This window comes from Thunnus thynnus, chromosome 7 (assembly GCF_963924715.1).
Source record: "Thunnus thynnus chromosome 7, fThuThy2.1, whole genome shotgun sequence".
Lineage (NCBI taxonomy): Eukaryota > Metazoa > Chordata > Actinopteri > Scombriformes > Scombridae > Thunnus > Thunnus thynnus.
Window position 1 is genome coordinate 13,884,683 of NC_089523.1, and position 20,160 is coordinate 13,904,842.

Here is a 20,160-nt window from a genome sequence, read left to right on the forward strand (position 1 = left end):
CTGTTATTTCAGTTTGTTGAGTTTAATCACCATTTCTTGATGTTGACTCCCTATTAAAGCATTAACTGCTATAATCTGAGACACTAGAAGAATCAGATGGCTGTAGATTCAATTAATAGCTGTTTGAGCATCTCTCCATGGGAAGAATTTTTAAGAACTAGCCCTCTGTGAGATGGACCCCACTGCACTTGAAATTAAAGCTGGATCACTAAGTTCAGGCTCTGATCAGTGATGTGTGGGTCATGGCTCAGAGATAGTGCTGCTATACCAGTCCAGAGTCATACAGTCATTGCAGAAAAACATCAAAACGGCAAAGAGGGAAGCATATGAGATATTTTGCAGCTAAAGGTGAGAAAATTGATTTTACTCCTGAGGAGATGAAATTCAGACTTATTATTAAGCTGCCACTGAAGTGTGGCTGAATATGTTATTCTTATTGTGGAAATGTTATTAGAATGAACACATTATGTATTTCAGCAGCTTTCTTTAACAAGGCCCACCCACAGTACAGTAGGGACCTAAACTTGATACAGTGTTAAAATATTTATTATATAAGACAATTTTTGTTGTAAAATCAATTCACTTTGAGACTCAAAGAACCTGTCATTCCTCCCAATAAACAAGTTCCCCATAGCCACTAAAGCTGTGAATCCTGAATGCAACTCACACTTAACTTGCAATTTTAATTGAATGAGTGATCAAAGGTAACATCGTACCCAGAATTGGGTGAAAGAGAGGATAGAGCATGTGTTTGCTCTGCAGTTCAAAGCATTTCTCCTCTTTGCTTTCTGTCTTGATGCATTTTTTTCTCTTAAGTCCTACATCCTTGCCCAAGCAATGTCCTTAGTAATCCAAACACATACTGTGTGTCCAGAAGAGTATCTGTTCTGACAGCGATCACCCTTCTTTAAATTTCTAACTTCATCTCTTGTATTTTTAAACACGAATCACAGGATGTGTCTTCGGTGTTGTGGCATTTGCTGGTTCTAGCCTCAAATGTTGCATATGTCCGACTATACAACTGTTACATGTAAAAAAAAATGAAAATGTAAAATGATACTGCAGCCCTGGATGGAGTTTTGGCAAATGGTGTAAATCTGTCTTCATAAAGTCAGAAAACACCATGATTAAAAGCTATATTTAGTAGCTTAATTGTTACAGAAATAAGTTTAGAATCAAACGCTCAGTATTTAGAATGATAAAATCTGATAACAGGATGTGAGAGAGTCTGCCTCCCCATGTCAGCTCAAATAACAATCATAATTTCATTATGTTTCAAGATTTGTATTTCTGATAAATCTATCCCAGCGTGCATTGAACAGAGGGCAAGGAGAGCTTGAAAATGGCTCATTAACAACCATTATCACAGTATGTAACGGGACAGATTCTTAGAAGCTGTGTTTTAAACTGTGCTTTTCATTACAGTGTAAGATTTCTATAGTCTCTATAAACTATGTTGTTTCAGCAGGACAATACAGATGTTTGGTTCAGTAAATGTACATAGATCCCAGTCATGTTGATCCAAACTCACGTGGGCTTTCTCACTAAAAATCAGTTGATTGTAACGGTACACAGATCACATTTATGTACAGGTTGTTTGTCATATTGACTCTATGTCTGAGTTTGCTGCTGATTGCTGATACTCATCTAAGAGTTAATAATCATGTTTATGAATTGAATAGAGATGAGATTGATCATTACAGTGATTAAAACACTGTAAAATACAGTATTACAGTCAGAGTAGGAAATGTTTAGATGTAATGTTATCATGTTGGGAGGAAGTGCTGCCAGACTCACACACTGCAGGTTGATGTGTGTGCATGACTGTATTCAACACATTCACAATGGAAAATATGATTAAAATGACTTCACTAGGACTGTGACTCTGTGAAGCTGTGCACTACGTGAAGTCGCGTTGACATGTCTAGACTGATACCATCATGCTGAGTGTTCTGAAAGTAGAAAGTAAAGGGCTTTAGTCCAGCAAGAGTGCAGTTCTTCTAATCCCAGTAGGGCTTTTGATCATTTTCTCAGTTAATTAATTACTTGTTCGGTCTAAAAAATGTCAGAAAGCTGTGAAAAATGTTGATTCCCAAATCCCAAGATGCAAAATGTCTTGTTCTATCCTGACCAACAGTCCACAACCCAAAGATATTCAGTTTACTATCATAGACAACTAAAGAAACCAGAAAATATTCATATTTGGGAAGTTGGAGCAAGAGAATTTAAGCATTTTTTCTTGCAAAATGACTCAATTATCAAAATAATTGGCAATCAATTTTCTTGTTTGACTGACTAATCATTGAAGCGCTAAATCTAAGGTGAGAGGCAAACTGCTGATGTCCTTGTGTTTGTGTTGCAACAGAGATGACTGCTCTCTGATAGCTCTATTCAGTCACTGACTGTGATAAAATAAACACAACAGATATGACTTTACTCTACAAAAGCCTCCTCCTGCAATAATTGGATTAGTAAGGACCTGCTGAGGCTAAACTGAGCTTTTAACAATCTTACAGCAGAATTAGATTACGTCGTTTATAACATCTATTAAAAGAAACTCTCCTGGTATATTTGAAGCAGTTAACTGCTTATGAGAAATTATGCTGCATTCATTGATGCCAGAATTTGTTTTCATTTGCGAGAAAACACAAACCCAACCGTCCTTTTCATTAGGAGAACTAGCAAAACGATGCAGAATGTGGCATCATCACTGGCTGACAAAACCAACAGGAACATTATTTGTGGATTTTCATGAATGAATAATAATTGTTTAAGGTGATTTGTCCCTTCTATCAAAAAGCACATCAAACCTATGAGCAAGGCACTTGTCTTAAAACTGCACTATTCAGTAATGTTACTACAGCCGTTGCATCAAAGTTACATCCCTCTTCTCAACAAAGGAAGTGACACATCAGACCTCATGAGCAAAAACCCTTAAATAAATAGCAGCATGGGAACACGATCAACCTTCTGCGAAAACATTTTCTCACCAAGTCCTTGCCCACGAGCCACCCAGAGGAAGCAGATTGACGGGAGCGCAGTTTTTAGATGTCACTCACGTCATTTGTGCCTTAAAATTCAGACTGTTACCTCGCTGTTGTTCGAGGCGACAAACACGCCCCCTGCAGCTTTAAGGCTACACACTAGAGATGGGTTGGCCCATCTTTGTTGCCAAAAGGGTACGTGTGTTTCATCAGCCACAGTATGCTACTCACCATGGTGCAGGTGCCCTCTGCGTCGTCGTCCAGCAGGCCCAGTCTGCACAGAGCCTTCTCATTCCTCAGCCAGTACTCCGACGAATCCAGCACACTGTTACTGCACAGCACCTGCGACACACAGATAAACCCCGCTCAGGTACACGTAGCATCATATGACTTCACACATGCGCTCACACCTTCTGAGTCACCCTTTCACTTTCATCTGCCAGTCCCTGTGTGTCCTCCCCCCTCCTCTGGTTGATGAGATCAATTGACCTTTCTCCAGCACCTTTATTTCAGGATAAGTGTCCACGCCACAGAATCAATAATCTGTCAGCTAACCAGACATCGCACATTATATATACGACAGCTATCGTCTTCTCTCAGGAGGGACATTTTAATGAAGCCTTTGAACCTGCAGCCGTGCAGCTGCCTTTGACAAGACTATTGACTTTCCTCTTTAATAACCACCTAATTACAACGCCAATTTATTTACAAGGATGAAAATAATGTTTCTCTTGATGCTAATCACAGTACTGAGTTAGACCGTATGGAATATTTTTATTTATTTATTTGAAAGAAGACTGTTTGCAATGATAAAAAACTACCACTAACATATGGCAGATAACAGATTAAAATCACATGCTATAAATAAACCATTCTTATTCATTTAGTTTAACATGTGACAGATATTACGTACACGTTGTTCATTATCATTGTGTATTTATAGTGACATCGTGCCCCCTTATGCTTGTGCCCTCAGGAATAGACCATCTGTGCAGGCCCTCAGCCAGGTAAAGGTGACGTACACTCAGCTGATGTCATGGAGAGTGATCATATCAAAGGCTGTTGGCACAGGTCAGCGGAACTGGAGGCCCAATTATAAGAAAGACATCACCTTGAGTGGAAATCAGTTAAGATGATGAGTGGTAGGCTAATTAGGAACACACACCAGCGAGTCCTCCTGCACACCCACACACTCATACACATACAGTAAGGCACACACACAAATAGAACCACACACACACTTTGAAAGGAAATTCAATCTAGCCTTCACCTCAGCCCACTGATCTGTACTATTTCCCCTCCTGTCTCTCTGGCACTGGGAGATGATAAATCTACTGGGCTGACCCGAGGGCCTGGCTGTTCCTCTTATTACACAACCCCTGGGTGTCACAGGCACCCTAGAGGAGGAAATGAAAATCTCTTCACTGCTGGAAACACACAGATAAACTGTCAGAGGAAGCAGATATGACAGACAGGTGTACAGGCACATGAGCAGAGAAAAAGACAACAAAAAAAAAGAGAAGTGGCCATGTAGTAGACGGACAGATGGAGGGACACACAGTGGAGTATTTCCCTCCATCCCGACACAAACACACAGACACAACACACAGTTTGGTTTTTACCTTCTTACAGGCGCTGATGGACGAGGCCATGGTGCTCTCTGTGCTGCCTCCCTCCACCTCGGCAGACTCGGAGCCTTCAAACATGGCAGACGACTGGAAGTTACTGCAAGGCAAAAGGGCACGGAGTTGACTTTGTCAGAGCAGATTCTCATCAAGCACTCAACACCTCACTTCTAAAAAGTCCAGGATCAGTGAGGACGGTTTATCTCCACTCTGGCTGGAGCAGCCCATTGCCTGTCACATTTGTTCATACTGTACAGCAGTGGCACTCCTCCAATGAATTAACCAGACAGCTATAGTCGGTAGAAGAATAATTTCAATATCCTGAGCTGAATGCTTAATTCAGAAAATGTACCAGTTCATGGCCAACCAAGATGAGATCTCCCATCATTTATTGAAGAGTGCAACTTTTTGTCACATTGTTATTTATGAGAAAACATTGTAGCATCTGCTAAAAAGTTTCTTTAGGGAAGTCTGTGATGTTTTCTTTCTGCATGAACTGCATAAAGCTTTCCCTGGCATGAAGGCAATGCCAGCTTTTTGCAGTCTGTTCAAGAGAACATGCAGCCGGTATCCAATTTAGCCATTTCTGTCGAGAATCTGACAGTACATGCGTCAAAGCATCATGACCACTTTGCCCGTCTTATAATCTGACAAGTTTCACTGTAAGAGCGAGAGAATGTTTTAGCAGGACAAACAGGGAAACACATTCATTTGTGCATTTGACATAATTTTTCATCAAAATGACACAAACTGTAGTGATGGGAGTGTCTATCAGAGTACGCTGAGCCCAAAACAACATTGGAAACTCAAAAAAAATCCCAGGAAGGCGTCATTATCCCCTGTGCATGCTTTCACTGAGATAAGCCAAGTCGAGAGCTTATCTGGAATAGCATTAATGAGGATCAATTTGGAAAATAAAGAGGCTGGGGATGCATATTCAAATAGAAGCAGCTGATTTTTTTCTGTAATCCACATATTTCAAAGCAAATTAAAAGCACTCCATTTTGAAAGCCCTGAGGGATCACACAACTGTGTCTATTTGCAGTAAATGAACATGCCTGATGTAAATAAATGTGTCACAGGAAAAGTGAGTTGGCTGTGAATGGCCGGACACACTGAAAAAAAAACATGTACTGGAGTTAAGTGGTTATGATGCGCTTTAAATAGGCTGCTGTACCTGCAAGGCATTCAACATAACACCAATCCAACACATACACACACACAAACACACACAGAGAGAGACAGACACACACACACACACACACACACACACACACGGAGGCAATGATTCTGCGGTGAAGATGTTGGATGCAGAAAATTGGACGCGAGCGACACTGTAAAGTAATGTACGTGAAAACGTTGGAGGAAAACTCATAGACATGTCTGTGGTGGTCACGTAAATGTTGAGTAATTTTGTTAGAAGACTGAAGAAGACTGATAGATTTGTCACGCACGACCTCCTTTCTAATCTTTGCGCTTAACGACCTTTCCATCACGACACGGTGATGATTGACAGGTTGGTGCGCTCTCGCGCTCCCGGGGCCCCGTGGTACCCAGCGGGCATCAACCTGATGTGAGGACACAATTAACCCCTGAAATGTCTGCTTTTCAAGGACAGCCCCCGGTCCACTGCTGTAATTCACTGTGAAAAATGTGCTTGAGGATTGATGCCAGACTTCAGAGACCAGCAGGTAACTTTTGGTGAGAGCTTTGGAAAACGTTCAAACTGACAAAATAGTCAGAGTGGCAAGTTCAGATCCTCAAGACTGCACTAGCCTTTACTTTTGGCTTAATTTGTAATATTTATCCCGGAGAAAATAGGACTAGAAAACTGAACATTTCTGTTTGAAACGTTACTGCTGTCCACTTTTCTTCACACCACACATTTATCAGTCAGGCCACGCAGGCTGAAACCTCTTGTTTACCACAAACACTGGCAGTCTCATGTGGAAACGGCTTTATTGCAACACTGCATGGATGTTGGTGCGCTTTTTCAGCCCTAAACACAAACTGGCACACTTTTGCACAGACGAAAACTGGCAAATATCACCCTGCTTTGATTCAATATGACATAAAAGGCATGATGCATAGGCATTTCACACTCACTTAATTCCAGTCCCCCTGTAAATATTATACTATATTTTAAAAGGGCGCCTCAAACATCACACACATGTGGTAGAAATGTAGGAAAATATTACAGTGGCACCACATAGATACAACAAAAACACTATAAAGTAAATGCACTCACTACTGAATATCACAGACACAATGTAAATGCTTATAGACTGAGAATTTATGTTAATTTGGTTTGAGAGTATGCGCCTATGTTCATCGACATTTTCTTTAAAATCCCGGGATAAACAGTCTCTTACCTCGGCGTTTTCAGAAGGCACTTTGCGCCTGCCATTCTATCAAAAAAACACCCCAAACTGTCCTCAACCGGTGTGATTATTTCCTCTGTGGGGACAGGGGGACAGGGAAAGGTAGCCTACAGCGGAGTGCCTCGACGCGTAATTGTCCCCAGGACACACTCCGGTCCAGATGCGCATCCCCGACCGAGCACTGAAGGAATCCCAGACTGCTTCACTGTGACTGGAGGAGGACTGTGATGAACTGAGTCCCGAGGTATCCACAGCAGCAGCAGCAGCAGCAGCAGCAGCAGTAAACCACTGCCTGTGCGTCTGTCCGCCAAGTGCCGAGTGCAGGCGCAGCGCAGGATCCCCGCATGGATCAAACGTAATGAGCTGCACGACACAGCCAAGGGCATGGATATGGAGAGTGCGCGCGCATGGTGACGCACACGCTTGTGTACAATCAGAGGCAAGCGCACACATACGTAGTTTTTTTGCAACCGTTATGTGAACCCCTATTTGTCAAGATATATTAAAGGCTAATGAATTTATTGAAGACTGACAGAGAAAGTATTTAGACCGATGTAAAGTATCCTATAATAACAGCAAAGACAACAGCAGTGGTTAAGTAGATAAATAGTAAATAAAAATCTCCATCACAACTGATTGTTTGAAATGTGTTTATGGATTTGTACATATGTAGAAATCTGGGCTTTGATTGGCTGCTGGTACCAGGAATTCCTGTCTCTACCTGCAAATCTCAGCTCTTGCTAACTTTCAGTTGTATGTGAATTTCACTTTCATTGTTCCCTCTGTTGTTCAGACAGGTGCTCCACCTCTTTGTTACAACACAGGGTCAGTGCAACAGTCTTTATAGTTCACCTGCCTTTTGCTCGTTTGACCTCAACAAGCACACACAAACAGACTTCCACAAACACATTTGAAGTGCTTTTTACTTTTTACTTTCAGAAATGAAAAAAAGGAGCTGCCCACTATCACTGTATGTATGACCAAGCTATAATAGGGATAAACTTAGACTCCATCACTGAGCAGCCTGAATGGAAATATCAAGGTCTGCTGTGCATCGTCTCAGGAATAATAACAGTGGATCTGAATAGTCATTCCTTTTATCATGTGATTACTGTCTCTGGATTACATATTTAAAATGATTTATAGCAGACAGACATTTTGTTTTTCACATGTTGTTTACAGACATCTGATTTTTGAAGCCAGTGATACTGATATCAGATAAAGATATGTCAGCTAGTATTCTTTTTTTCAACATGACCACATAACATAAACCAACATTTTAAAATTAGGATATCTTACGTTTTTCTTACTAAAGGAATAGTTTGACATTTTGAGAAATGCACTGGCTGCTCTGACTGAGAGACAATCTAAATGTATGCTTGCTATATCCACCTGGCTGCAAGGGTGCACGAAGGTCCACATGATGTCAATTTTGTCATCTGAACATGTCCAAAAATATGTGACCACACTGATTATAAGCATGGCGACTTGGGACTGTGCTACTGTAGAAAAGCAAAATGAATGCTTGTTTTGAAGAGAAGTTGATGCTTCTCATATCACGCACCAGTATCCCCATCCTTTGTCCTATTCTTGTGAACACATCACACACACCATTTTCTTTTTTTACTTCTCCTTGTTATTAAGCCAAATGCAACAAACAAAAGAACTCTTCTTCTTGCTGTCATGAGGTGCCCATCTTGTTTTCTAGTGTGCATTTTTAGAATGTGTTTATTTACCAAACGAAGACCCCTGATTGTGGTACGTATAAAAGTGGTAGAGCCTTTAGATTAAAAGACTGATACAGTACTGCTCTCATATCTGTATGGTTAATATGAAGCTACAGCAAGAAGTCAGTTAGCCATTGATGGCATCAACAATGACAAAGTTGCATGCAGACAGGGTGTATGTTGAGTGCAGGTGTGGCCCACAGACAGAACAGGGACTTCCACTTACATTTAAGTATTAGCACTTGAAGAATGAATAATATCACCACATCTAAAAAAAAAAAGACATTTTTGTTTTGATATATAAAGAAATTGTTTTCATCTCACTGGCACCACGCTGACCTCTAATGAACTTGTGTAAAATATAAGAAAAAACAAAACAAAACTAAAATAGACACACACATCATACATCCCAGATTCCCGACTGAGACAGTCCTCATCTCCATCACCTTAAGCAGTAAGTGAGCCTGTAGAGAGTAATATCTATGCTCTCTGTCTCTGATGGTTAAGGTATAATTTCCCTCCTTGGTCCATTAGGGAGGCCACTGAAAAATCAGAAGGGGGTAAAAGGAGCCGTGACCTTCAGTTCTCTATTATCCCGCTGAGACAGTGACTGAAAGAAAAAAGTAGTAGGCTGAGAATGGAGAAAATGGTGGATATTCAAGGGGAAAGAGTAGTGAGAAAGCAGGGGTCCTGATGAGATGTATGTGTGTGTGTGTGTGTGAGAGAGAGAGAGAGAGTGAGAGAGAGAGAAAGAGAGAAAGAGAATGGTTTTTTAGATGAGTACAGGGCGAAAGTGTACGTCTACACTCTGCTGAAGGGATCATTTTTGCCAAAAGAATGCTTATTTTCTGCATGCCCTCTACCTCAAAGAAGATTGTTGCATACTGTTATCAGCTACTGTGTGATTTTTCTCCCTCTAGATTAGAGGCCATTTGCTTTTATTCCACTGCTTACAATATCAAAAACCCATATTCTGTGATGGCAAACCCGCAGGGAGCACATATGTTTACAAAACAGTTTCTAGGCCTCACTTCTGCATTTAAATGAAATACATGTACATACAGAAACATATAGACTGGAGAATTCTGAGAGTAGCTACAGTATATCAGTAATCATATTACATTACAACTCAGCCAGTTTCACCCAAATCTCTCATTACAATTTGTTCATAAACAGATTCAGATATAAATAGCAGGAGTCGTGCATTACCCAGCACTTCTCACCAACTGTTAATGCCCTCTGTGGTTATGTGCTGTACCACCTAATTTCATGCCTCTCAGTTGAGGAAAAGAGTTTTTCCAACAGAATATTTCCTATAAAATGATTATAATGAGGTGCTAAGAAAGCAAAATATATCTTCTAACATTTACCTAATGAACCTAATAATAAAACAAAATACCTGCTTTAACATTTTTAAAAACTTAAGAAAAAAAGAGGAAAAATAACTTTAAATTCACCAGATTTCTTGTATAAAGTGCAAGCAAGAAATGCAGTTTGTAACACAATGAATGATTGATGGATGCTGTATCTCAGAGACATGGAGTGTATGTGTGGACACTGTATGCACATCTACCTACAGTATGTTTTCCAGGCTGATGGAATATTTATAATACATTGAAACACAAAAACACATAAAAACATCTTGCAATATGTATGGAAAAGTAATGTGTTTTGATTACTACAGGCACTTAAGAAAATTATGTACTTTATGCATACTGGGTTTGATGGATGTGTCTTTCTTTTATTTAAAAAAAGACAAGACAAGACGTTGTCATTATATTTCAGATGCAAGAAAAGTACATCTAAAAGTAATCAGACATTAGTTAAAAAGGAAGAAATATGAAGTATGAAGCTGGAGAGTATTTTGGTTTTGCCAAGACAAAAACTCCCACATGGTCTCTCAGATTTTACTGTTTGGCGGTGTGCATGATTGACCTTAAAAAGGTGACCCAAATACAATATCACCACAATCCCCTCTATAACCTGCATCGTCTAAATATAGAAGCAGGATCAGAGTTAAGAGCATGTGCATAAGCAGCATCAATATAAAGCCAGAGGTTTTTATGAGAAGTTGTGTTGAATGTGTTACACTGTTGAACAGATTCGCACCACAACCAATAAACTGTAATAACCAAGATACTGAATGTCAATTGGCTGTATGGTGACAGTGTAGAATATTATGGAAAATAAACAGGTATTTCTGGGTGTAAAAGCATTACATAGGATTGTGTTTAGATTTTTTATAATATGAGCTAGACACTTCATACACCACCTCATTAATGTCGGTATATAGATGTAAAACTAGTACTAGTTCTTAACTACAGTAGTACATATCAGTCTGCACATACAGTATCCGACTGGGCTAAATTGATTGTTGTTGTTTCCTGACTTTAATCTTGTAACAAAAGCTGAGCTCACAAAATCACAATTCAAAGAGCTTTGAATAGTCATTGCTATTCATATGTAATTATTTGGTACTGAGACCTGACCACTCATGACTTCTTTTGTGCATGTGTTTTCAGAATAAACCCAGACTTACTTCATAAGTGCAATACAATAAGTCCTCCAAATAATGTGAGTCAGAGGAGACTGCTTCTGACAATTTTTCAAGAGACCAACGCCCCCTCTACGCAGCGATTGGCCTGGTATGCTGAGGTGTGAAAGTAAGTAGGCTTTTAACTTCTCTCTAGAGCTCTCTTTTGTCATCCTTCACACAATAAATATGGTTACATTAGTGTGTATATCCGAGTGAAACATCACAAATGTCTCCAAGAAGAGACTGTCTGACCATGTATGTCGTTATCCTCATTTGTACGATTCATTGTGTCTCTTCACTCTCTATGATGGCAGACTTTTAGCCCCATCTTCTAGTGGTTGGACAGCACGTAATACAAACTATACAATGTCATATAACTATACAAACTACCACCTAAATCACACACAGTTTAAATCACTGGAACCATTTACACTTGGTATGAGATCTGTATCTGGATACAAAATCTTGATGTGATCCACAGGCATTTGCATTTACACCGATTCATAAGTGTTTATGTTATCTTCATTCTGCCAGCGTTGTGATCGGTTCTCAATAAATATGGAAATTAGTTGACCAGGGTTGGTGGATTTGTCATCAAACATGGTCTGTCCTAAGTCAAAGCAAGCAATGCTATGGACAGGCGTCATTATTTTTTAAACCACTATTGCTACTAATTGTAGCTTTTGCCAGACTTGCTTAATCTAGCAGGAACAGGCAGAGTTAGAGGACCTTTCAACTTGCTGGACGGATTTTTTTTCTTAAAAATGTGATTATGCTGTATTGACTGCATTTACGCTTAGCAGAGATCGGATTACAATTCGAGCCAGAAAACCTCCAGATGTGATCCAGCTGATATGATCACATTCTGTTCTGAATGCATTTGCACCTCACATGCAGGTGTAAATGGGGTGACTATGTGATGTCACCACTGACAGACCAACAGACAGCCCACAAAGGAGTTCTCCCCATACATGTGACCTCTTCTTGCCTTTGTCTTCCGCTGGAAAGTAAAAGTCTCCTGACAGCTCTGTGTGACATTCATGCATTCAGCTCTCAGGCTCAGCATGCAGGGTGCTGATGGTTCTGGAGATTTCAACATGAAATCATTGCAGCAAAAGATCGCAGTGCTTCAAATTGGTTTGGAGCAGTTTTTAGCAGTCGCATAGCAACAGCGAGTCAGTTTTTGTGTTTTTTCATAGCAGCCGACAGACGGATAATAACCACTAACAGCGAACTATGAAGAAATACAACACAAACTGTTGCACAGTTGGTTATATGAAGCTGTAAAGATGTTATAGAAATCCCAACACCACCAGGAATCTGACAGCTACATTCTAAATATGATGCTCTTTTATCCTCTCGCTACTCCCTCAGTGTCTCCCCTCTTTGAGTTCTTCACACCACTTCCTCTTACTTTCTTCTTCCTCCTGATCTCCTCTTCGTCATCCTTCTATTCTCTTGCCTCTTTTCTGCCTCCTCTTTCTTCCTCTTCTTTTTCCCCCCTTCTCTCTTGCCCTCCACACATCTTAATCCAAAGGCTTTTTAAAGGAGGGAACTAATCCATTGCACACTTTCTTAAAATAAAAGATGGAGGGACAACTAAAGTGGAGATGAAAGTGCAGACTGTGCTCATCAGAGGAGAGGAGACATCTGAGGGAGCTGGGAGTAAAAACCAAATGAAGGGAGAATCAGCTGGAGTACAGAATGACTGTCAAAATCTCGTCACAATGGAGCTATTTTTAATTTAGTTACTGACTACAAAATAGAAACACGTCACGTGAGAGGAGAAAAGTGAGGGAGAGGAGAGGATATGGTGATGAATCTGAGCGGTTGTGACGTGAAAAGATATTTATAGAAAATCAAGAGTGCAAAGGGTTCAACCTTACACTTAGTGGGGCCTGTGAGTTCAGTGAAGGTTTGGTCAATAAATAAGTAAACAGGTCTTGTGAAAATGAAAATGAGTCAGGAAGCTTGGAACGCAGTATGTAATACTACCTGCAGATCATGTGTTGAGTTCATGTACCTCTGTTTTGATGTCTGGATTACCGCAGTTCAGATACAGTTGTCATTTCAGAAAAAAAAATGAAAGAAAAGATATGATTAAATGCACTGTCAAACTCAGACATTATCTATTTATTTTGTCAATAGCACAGTGAGACAGTTCTTGATGTTCAAACAGATGATGCAGCTTGTGCCACCAATAAACTCTGAAACCAGCTCAACTAAGGTCAAATTTGGCAAACAGATATACAAAAGTTACTGCAAGAAGTCTGGAAAGTGTTATGTGTGTGGAAAAAACCAAGAGAGTGTTATATCAGAGGATTGTGGAGACAATCCTGTCTTCTGGCTGGTATTAAGTGCAGGCATCAACAGGCTTGATATTAAACTACAATTTGCTTCAGTTAGAAAATGTGGAGAGGGAAAGACCAGGGATCAACCCACTCCGATTTATATACTGTAAGAACTCTAATAAGGAACATTTTAACGCCATTTAAACTGAAGCCTTAATGATCAGGAAACCAGATGCTGAGGGCTTTAGCCTAGAGGAGATACAAGATTTCAAACGTATGTAGGGAAACTGCACTCTGCATGGTGATGAAGATCATTCACCTTCTGCATCTCCCACACTTACAGTAAAGGTGGAAGAGGATGAAGAGGAAATGTTTTAATCTGCATGTCAGACGATCCATGTCTGCTTGGCATAGGATGTGTTGGCAATGTTTTTGCAATCTGACACCCAAACAGACTACTGGTTTGCTAAAAGAAAAATGGAAAAGTGTGAAAACATTTTCTCTCTCTTTATCTCTCAACTCTGGGATGGAAATTGTAGTTAGTTTGGATCTCTGCCACAACCCTCTTCTAACCGACGGTCAAACATGAGGGGTGCTTCAACAGACCAAATCAGATCCTCTGTCCTTTTGTAAGATGTCTTTGAATGCCATCCCAATGTTTCAGATATGTGGACCAAACTGCCCCGAACCATCCAACATCAACAGCAAGTAGTCCCAATGTAAAATCAGTCAGTCAGTTTAAAAGCAGCTGTTTTTTGTTTTTTGTTTTTCTCAATAGGGCAGTCATAGCTGTAATGACTGGCTACTATCACCAGTTACATATTACCAAGAACAGACGCGTCATGACCCTATGGGGGTCTATAGGTCATGGGTCGGGAAACTGACCATGGATCAATTCTAGCTATCCAAACCAAGTCAGGATACCATCTAGTCTGTAGCAGTCTCAATGCCAGACATTATTTTAGCAAAGTAAAACACTGTTCTCCTGTAAAAACAAACTGGATGCAAACAAATGAAGTTCAAGCATTTTAGAAACACATACCCAACTACTGGACAGTGCAAGGTAGCTGTGAACAGGAAACGCAGTGTTTACTCGTTGACAGTCAGTTCTTGGAAGCAATTAGAGGTAATGGCCTTGTTAATCAGTGTAATCACAGCCCCCATTCACCTCAGTCATTCTAGATTCATTTTTGTTTAACCTTTGCATCTATCTTCCTCTCCACATGTGCTCTCATCCTAATGGAAACTTATGATTACGGGACCTGATCGTTAAAATCGTATGGAAAGGTTAATGAAGGACGGAGTCATCGATTTTGTCTCACTCACGGTTGTGGTGACACCACAGATTATTAGAGCGCTGGCTCTCTTTTCAGTATACATATGTAACAATGACAAAATAAATGGAAGTACAGTATGCAAAGGTTTGTTCATCATTCACCTTATTCATGGCATTTTTTGGATAAAACTCACTCTTTCCATCATTAGTGCTATAGAGACGGCTTCTGCAAACCTGCTGTCTCTGTACTGAGTGAGAAAAACTTTTTACAGACTCAATCAGCATAATAAATGTCTCCTGAAATATTTCTGCTGACTGTTTTGCTGTGTTCTTGTGTTTGTATATTAATAACAATCCAGCAATCCTTTTTTTGCCTCTGTAGGATTTTGGAGTTGACTGTAAGTGTGTCTTTCTTAATGTCTAGACTCCTGTTCTCTCTATGTAAGGGAATATGTGACCATTCTTGGCTTTTTCCTTGTTTTAAAAATGAGTGCCAATATTTTCACACCCAAATATTATATTTTAAAGTTTTAGATTTGTACATTGCATGTTGCTTGTTTTTGTACTGGTGTGTGGAACCTGAATCGATTTCACAGACAAAAACATCTTCTAACCCTTATTTCAGTGGGTGAAGGTCAAAATGATGGTTCAGCTCTTTCCTACTGACCTTTTTGTCTAAAATACCCTCAAACTTGCTCGTGCTCCTCACTGCTGTCTGTAAACTGTCCCTGCATCTGCCCCTAATTTTATGCATTTCAGTTGTTGCACCCTCAACAACTGAAATCTACTCCTTGATACTGCTTGTGTGATTATTTTGAAGCTTTCACATTAAATACACGAGAGCTGCAACAATGAGTCGAATCATTGACTATTAGATCGACAGAGAATTAATCGTCAACTATTTTGACAATTCAATCATTGTTTTAGTTCTTTTTTGAGCAAAAATACCCAAACTTTGCTCATTTCAACTTCTCAAAATATGAAGATTTGATGCTTTTCTTTGTCATACATGATTGCAAACTGAATATCTTTGAGTTTGGGACTGTTGGTCAGACAAAACAAGACATCTGAAAATGTCAACTTTGACTCTGGGAAATTAAAACTTTTTTTTACAATTTACTTACATTTTATAGACAAAATGATTAATCAAGAAAATAACCAGCAGATTAATCAATAACAAAAATAATGTTTGTTGGTTGCAGCCCTAAAATACAAAATATTCATTCAGTTAACAATGCAGATACAGACTGAATGTATCTGCATTGTGCTAGCCTCCCCTTTTCTATCAGTTACAATCAGAAACCAATACTTCTGAGAGTCTTTTATGAATATATATTAAGGATGACTGTCTAGACATCTTTTTCTACCTGCTGTAAGATTTTAATGAGATATTAGAATAGCCTATTATGGCACAAAAAGGGGGTAGATGAGGGTAGATATTCAAATATGCCATGTTCTGTTTTTTGTTCTTTTTCCATTTTTTCTCTGAAAAATGTCTCTTCTGTCTATCTCCTTAGTTTTTATAGGGTGATTTATTTCCCTAACACTTATCCTTCCTTTTGTTTCTCACAGTTTTGATCACACTACAGCAACAGAACCAGCCTTGACAGCTACCTGTATTTTCTTGACTATGTAGGAAATGTAACATGAGGATGTTGGAGCCAGTGCAGTAGAGGTTGTAGGAGGGATTGATGAAGGCTGCTGAGAGATGGTGGATGGCAGGAGAGGCGGTGATAGCACCACAGAGCTGTACTGTACTACAGTAGGAGTTGCTGGTGGTGACAGATTGCAGTTCCGGTCTGCTGCTGGGAGGACGCCTGCAGGTTTGGGCCAGACGCAGCCAGTGGCTATGTTCGAGCCAAGTCAGTGACAGGCCTGCTGACTAATAATATAATAATTGTATTTAATATTGTGAGTATGTACTTGGATACATAAATGAAAAAAACCCTCAAGTGTATTTGATTTAGCCTGAGAAGCAGCCTGTGGGGATGATATCTGAACACAATGTGTAGATACTGGACACAGTTTCTCCTCATGGCTTGATATTGAGTGTTTGACTGCTACATGTAGTCTGAGTCAGGACTTCACTGTCAGATCGCTAAGCTGCAAAGCTCATTGAAAACCTGAGCAGCAGGTGAATTGATTTCCTTAGGACTCTGTATAATCTCTCCCTCTCTCTGTCTCTCATCTCTGTCCCTGCTCCACTCTTTCCTCCTTCCCCTCTGAACGTGAACCTCTCTTTCATTCTCTCTATCCATCATTTTGGTTCCTCTTGGCAGTTGATTAACATCTTTCCACCCTAATCTTCCCCACACAGCAGAGAAATAGCCCTCTAAAGACCCTTTAATCCAGGGGTCAACAACCTTTTGGATGTCCCTTGCCACTTTACAATGTTTAAAGAAAAATCTCAGACCTGAGTGCCGGTTCATTTTCATAATGAGCATTTATCTGTTTATTTATTTACTGCTGCTGCTTGTCTCCCCATCTAGATCCTGCATGCCAGAAGATCTGCATGTATTTTGTATAATGTGTGTACAATGGTGTATTTTGAGACTAATTAATTATTAATTTTAAATCAAATTGTTTGTTTAGTTCACCATTAGGCTATATTTAATGTTTATGTGTATATATGTGTATGTATATGTATATATGTGTGTGTGTGTGTGTATATATATATATACATGAATTGCTCCATGTGCCGATGTTAATGGCATCACATGCCATGCCACATGTACCATGGGTTGCCGACCCCTGCTTTAATCTCACAGATGCAAGCAAAGATGAACACGCACATACAATGCATACTCACTGATGTTAGACAGACATATCAGTTGAATTACATATTTACTTATTTTGGCCTTAAATTGTTTAAATAAATTGATCCACCAATAAGTTGGTCTGCCAATCATGTAATTTAATGTTGAAATGACTGAAGTTCAATCATAACTGCTGACAAACAGAAATGAAAACTGCAGTGAAATGTTCCCTCCATACTGAATTGAATATTAAACTGAATCTTTAAAATTGTGCAATAACAGGGTATCAGTGTTATTTCTAGACCTATACAGTAGAAATAATATCATCATATATAATGCAACTCAGTGGAATTAAAACAATAAATTGCCTTTACAATATTTATCTTAATGTGAAGTGTTTGTTATTTTGTCGAACTAAATAATAGATGCAATCCAATACTACACCACAGACTACAGCCTCAAAAACTGCAGAGGAATTGAACCAAAGCCTTTCTAGAAAAAAAACAACAAATAAAACCCAAAAAAACAAATGAAACATGGCTGCTGATTTCTTTGTTCATTTTTTATCAGTCAGCGTGAGGCGGCCACTGAGGGTGCAAACCTGTTTGGTCATTATGGACCAGGCTTCAGCAGCCATTGGCTGTAAGGATACAGAGGAAACACTGCCAACATCAAGAGAGAACTTAATTAACATTCTCAAATAACATGGAGAACAAATGGACTACCAGGTGCTTTTGACTCCACAATTCAATTATTGCTTCTTACTGGCAACAGACTCAGTGAAGGTCAACGCTGTGTCGTAATTATGGAGCACTATATGCAGTATAACAGCACTGAGGATTATTGAGAGACAAAGGGCTCTCTTTAAAAGGTTAACTATGCCGTCTGTGGTTATGTTTAATAAGCACAGTAAAGAAGGCAGCGTTTGCCTAATTAAGGGACTGTAAAACGTCAGCTGTTAAACATGAGGGAAATGTGGCACTGATGGAGATAATTACTGTGGAGCTGCCAACTGGATCTTTCTGAGCTATTAGTATGAGCAACAAAAGTCATAGTGACCCCATCTCCATGATACTGTGTCTTATAGATGCTCTTAGATGTTAAGAAATACCTTTTATAATATATTAAATATATATTGTTTGTGTTTTCACTAGCACTGTGTTTCACAGCTTCTCAATATTACATTTTGTACTGAATATTCACTGTGTATCAAACCTTTGATTATCCGTTCAATAGGAAAATATTAGTGCCTAATAACCATGTAAATGCTTAATACGATTGTTTCTCTCTGGTTGGAATAAATATATTCTTTCTGCATGTTTGCCCCACGTGATGGCAACATTAGGTGATGTGAACAAGTTTCCGGGAGACAGAAACATGGCACTTACAAAACAAAACTGATCTGTGGCCGATACAACTTAAAAGATTTAAGGACTGTTGAACGCCTTTGATGGTCGAAGGGCTCGAAATGAGTTGTTCAAACAAGTGTTTGAAAAGATGAATGAAGCTGGAACCACTTTTTCTTCTTGGTCTTCTGTTATATTTCTGGCAGATTAGAAGCTTCACAGCGGGTGGAACCACTTTGTGCATGTCTAAAAAGTTATATTCTGATTAAATGCTTTGGGGCATGTAAACGCACATCTTATCGGATCACTTTATTTAGCATTGATGTAAACAGTTAAGTTGGAATCTCTAATCAGAATGATTTCAATCAAGTTGAAGAAATATTGCCCATGTAACCACAGCTAAGTTAGTCTGTAAGCTGGTCCACCACTTTGGTTCAGACTGAAATATCTAAACAACTTTTGGATGGATTGCCATTAAAATTGGTGACTTCAGTGATCTACTGACTTTTCCTCTAGCGCCACAATGAGGTTGACTTGTGGTTTTGAGTGAAATGTCTTGACAGCTGTTGGATGGATCGTCTTGAAATTAGGTACACACATTCATGTTCCCTCGTTGATGAATTGTAGTAACTTTAGTGATCACTAGTTTTGCTCATCAAGTCAAAATTTTAATTTGTCTAATAGTCTGGTTTATGACCAAATACCTGCAAATCTAATGACATTCCCATCAGCCTCAGCTGTACTTTGTTTTAAGTGCAAATGTTAGCATGCTAATATGCTAAGATGGAGAACATGGTGAACATTATATCTACTAAATATCATGATGTTAACATTGTCATTGTAAGCATGTTAGCATGCTGAGGTTGGCATTTAGCTCAGTACACGCTGTGCCTCAATACTGCGTGGCTGGCAGCTCAATAGCATGGCTGTAGACTCTTAGTTATGTTTGTTTATGTCTCAACTTTGTCTGATACTGTACACATACAGCAGATCAGTATGAAAAAAATCCTAAACTGTCTGTCTCACTGCAAAATAATCCAAATACTGTTGCTAAAAATGTGCCTTTGATTGATGATGATGTCCTTGGCACTCTGTTTAAATTCAGTTTCTCTAAACTAGAAGGCACTCAATAAAAATAGCTCCAAGCAATCCTGTTTAGCAGTCCAACTTGGACGTCCCAGATAAAAGAATTTACAACCTGCACATGAGAACAAGAAATGTCTAATGGCAAAAATCCC

At 39.4% G+C, this 20,160-nt stretch overlaps 1 protein-coding gene across 3 annotated transcripts in view; it reads right to left on the reverse strand.

Moving 5' to 3' along the window:
• The window catches only part of sphkap (SPHK1 interactor, AKAP domain containing), a 130,378-nt gene that overhangs the window by 21,765 nt on the left and 88,453 nt on the right, over positions 1-20,160 (reverse strand). For 2 of the 3 annotated variants that reach the window (XM_067594468.1, XM_067594466.1), the window contains exons 4-5: positions 4,607-4,709; positions 3,216-3,326 (exon numbers count right to left, since the gene is read on the reverse strand). In XM_067594468.1, the coding sequence (XP_067450569.1) occupies positions 3,216-3,326; positions 4,607-4,709 (214 nt within the window). Of the gene's footprint in view, positions 1-3,215; positions 3,327-4,606; positions 4,710-6,981; positions 7,344-20,160 lie in introns of those variants that run through there. The other variant, XM_067594467.1, reaches the window with a different exon arrangement.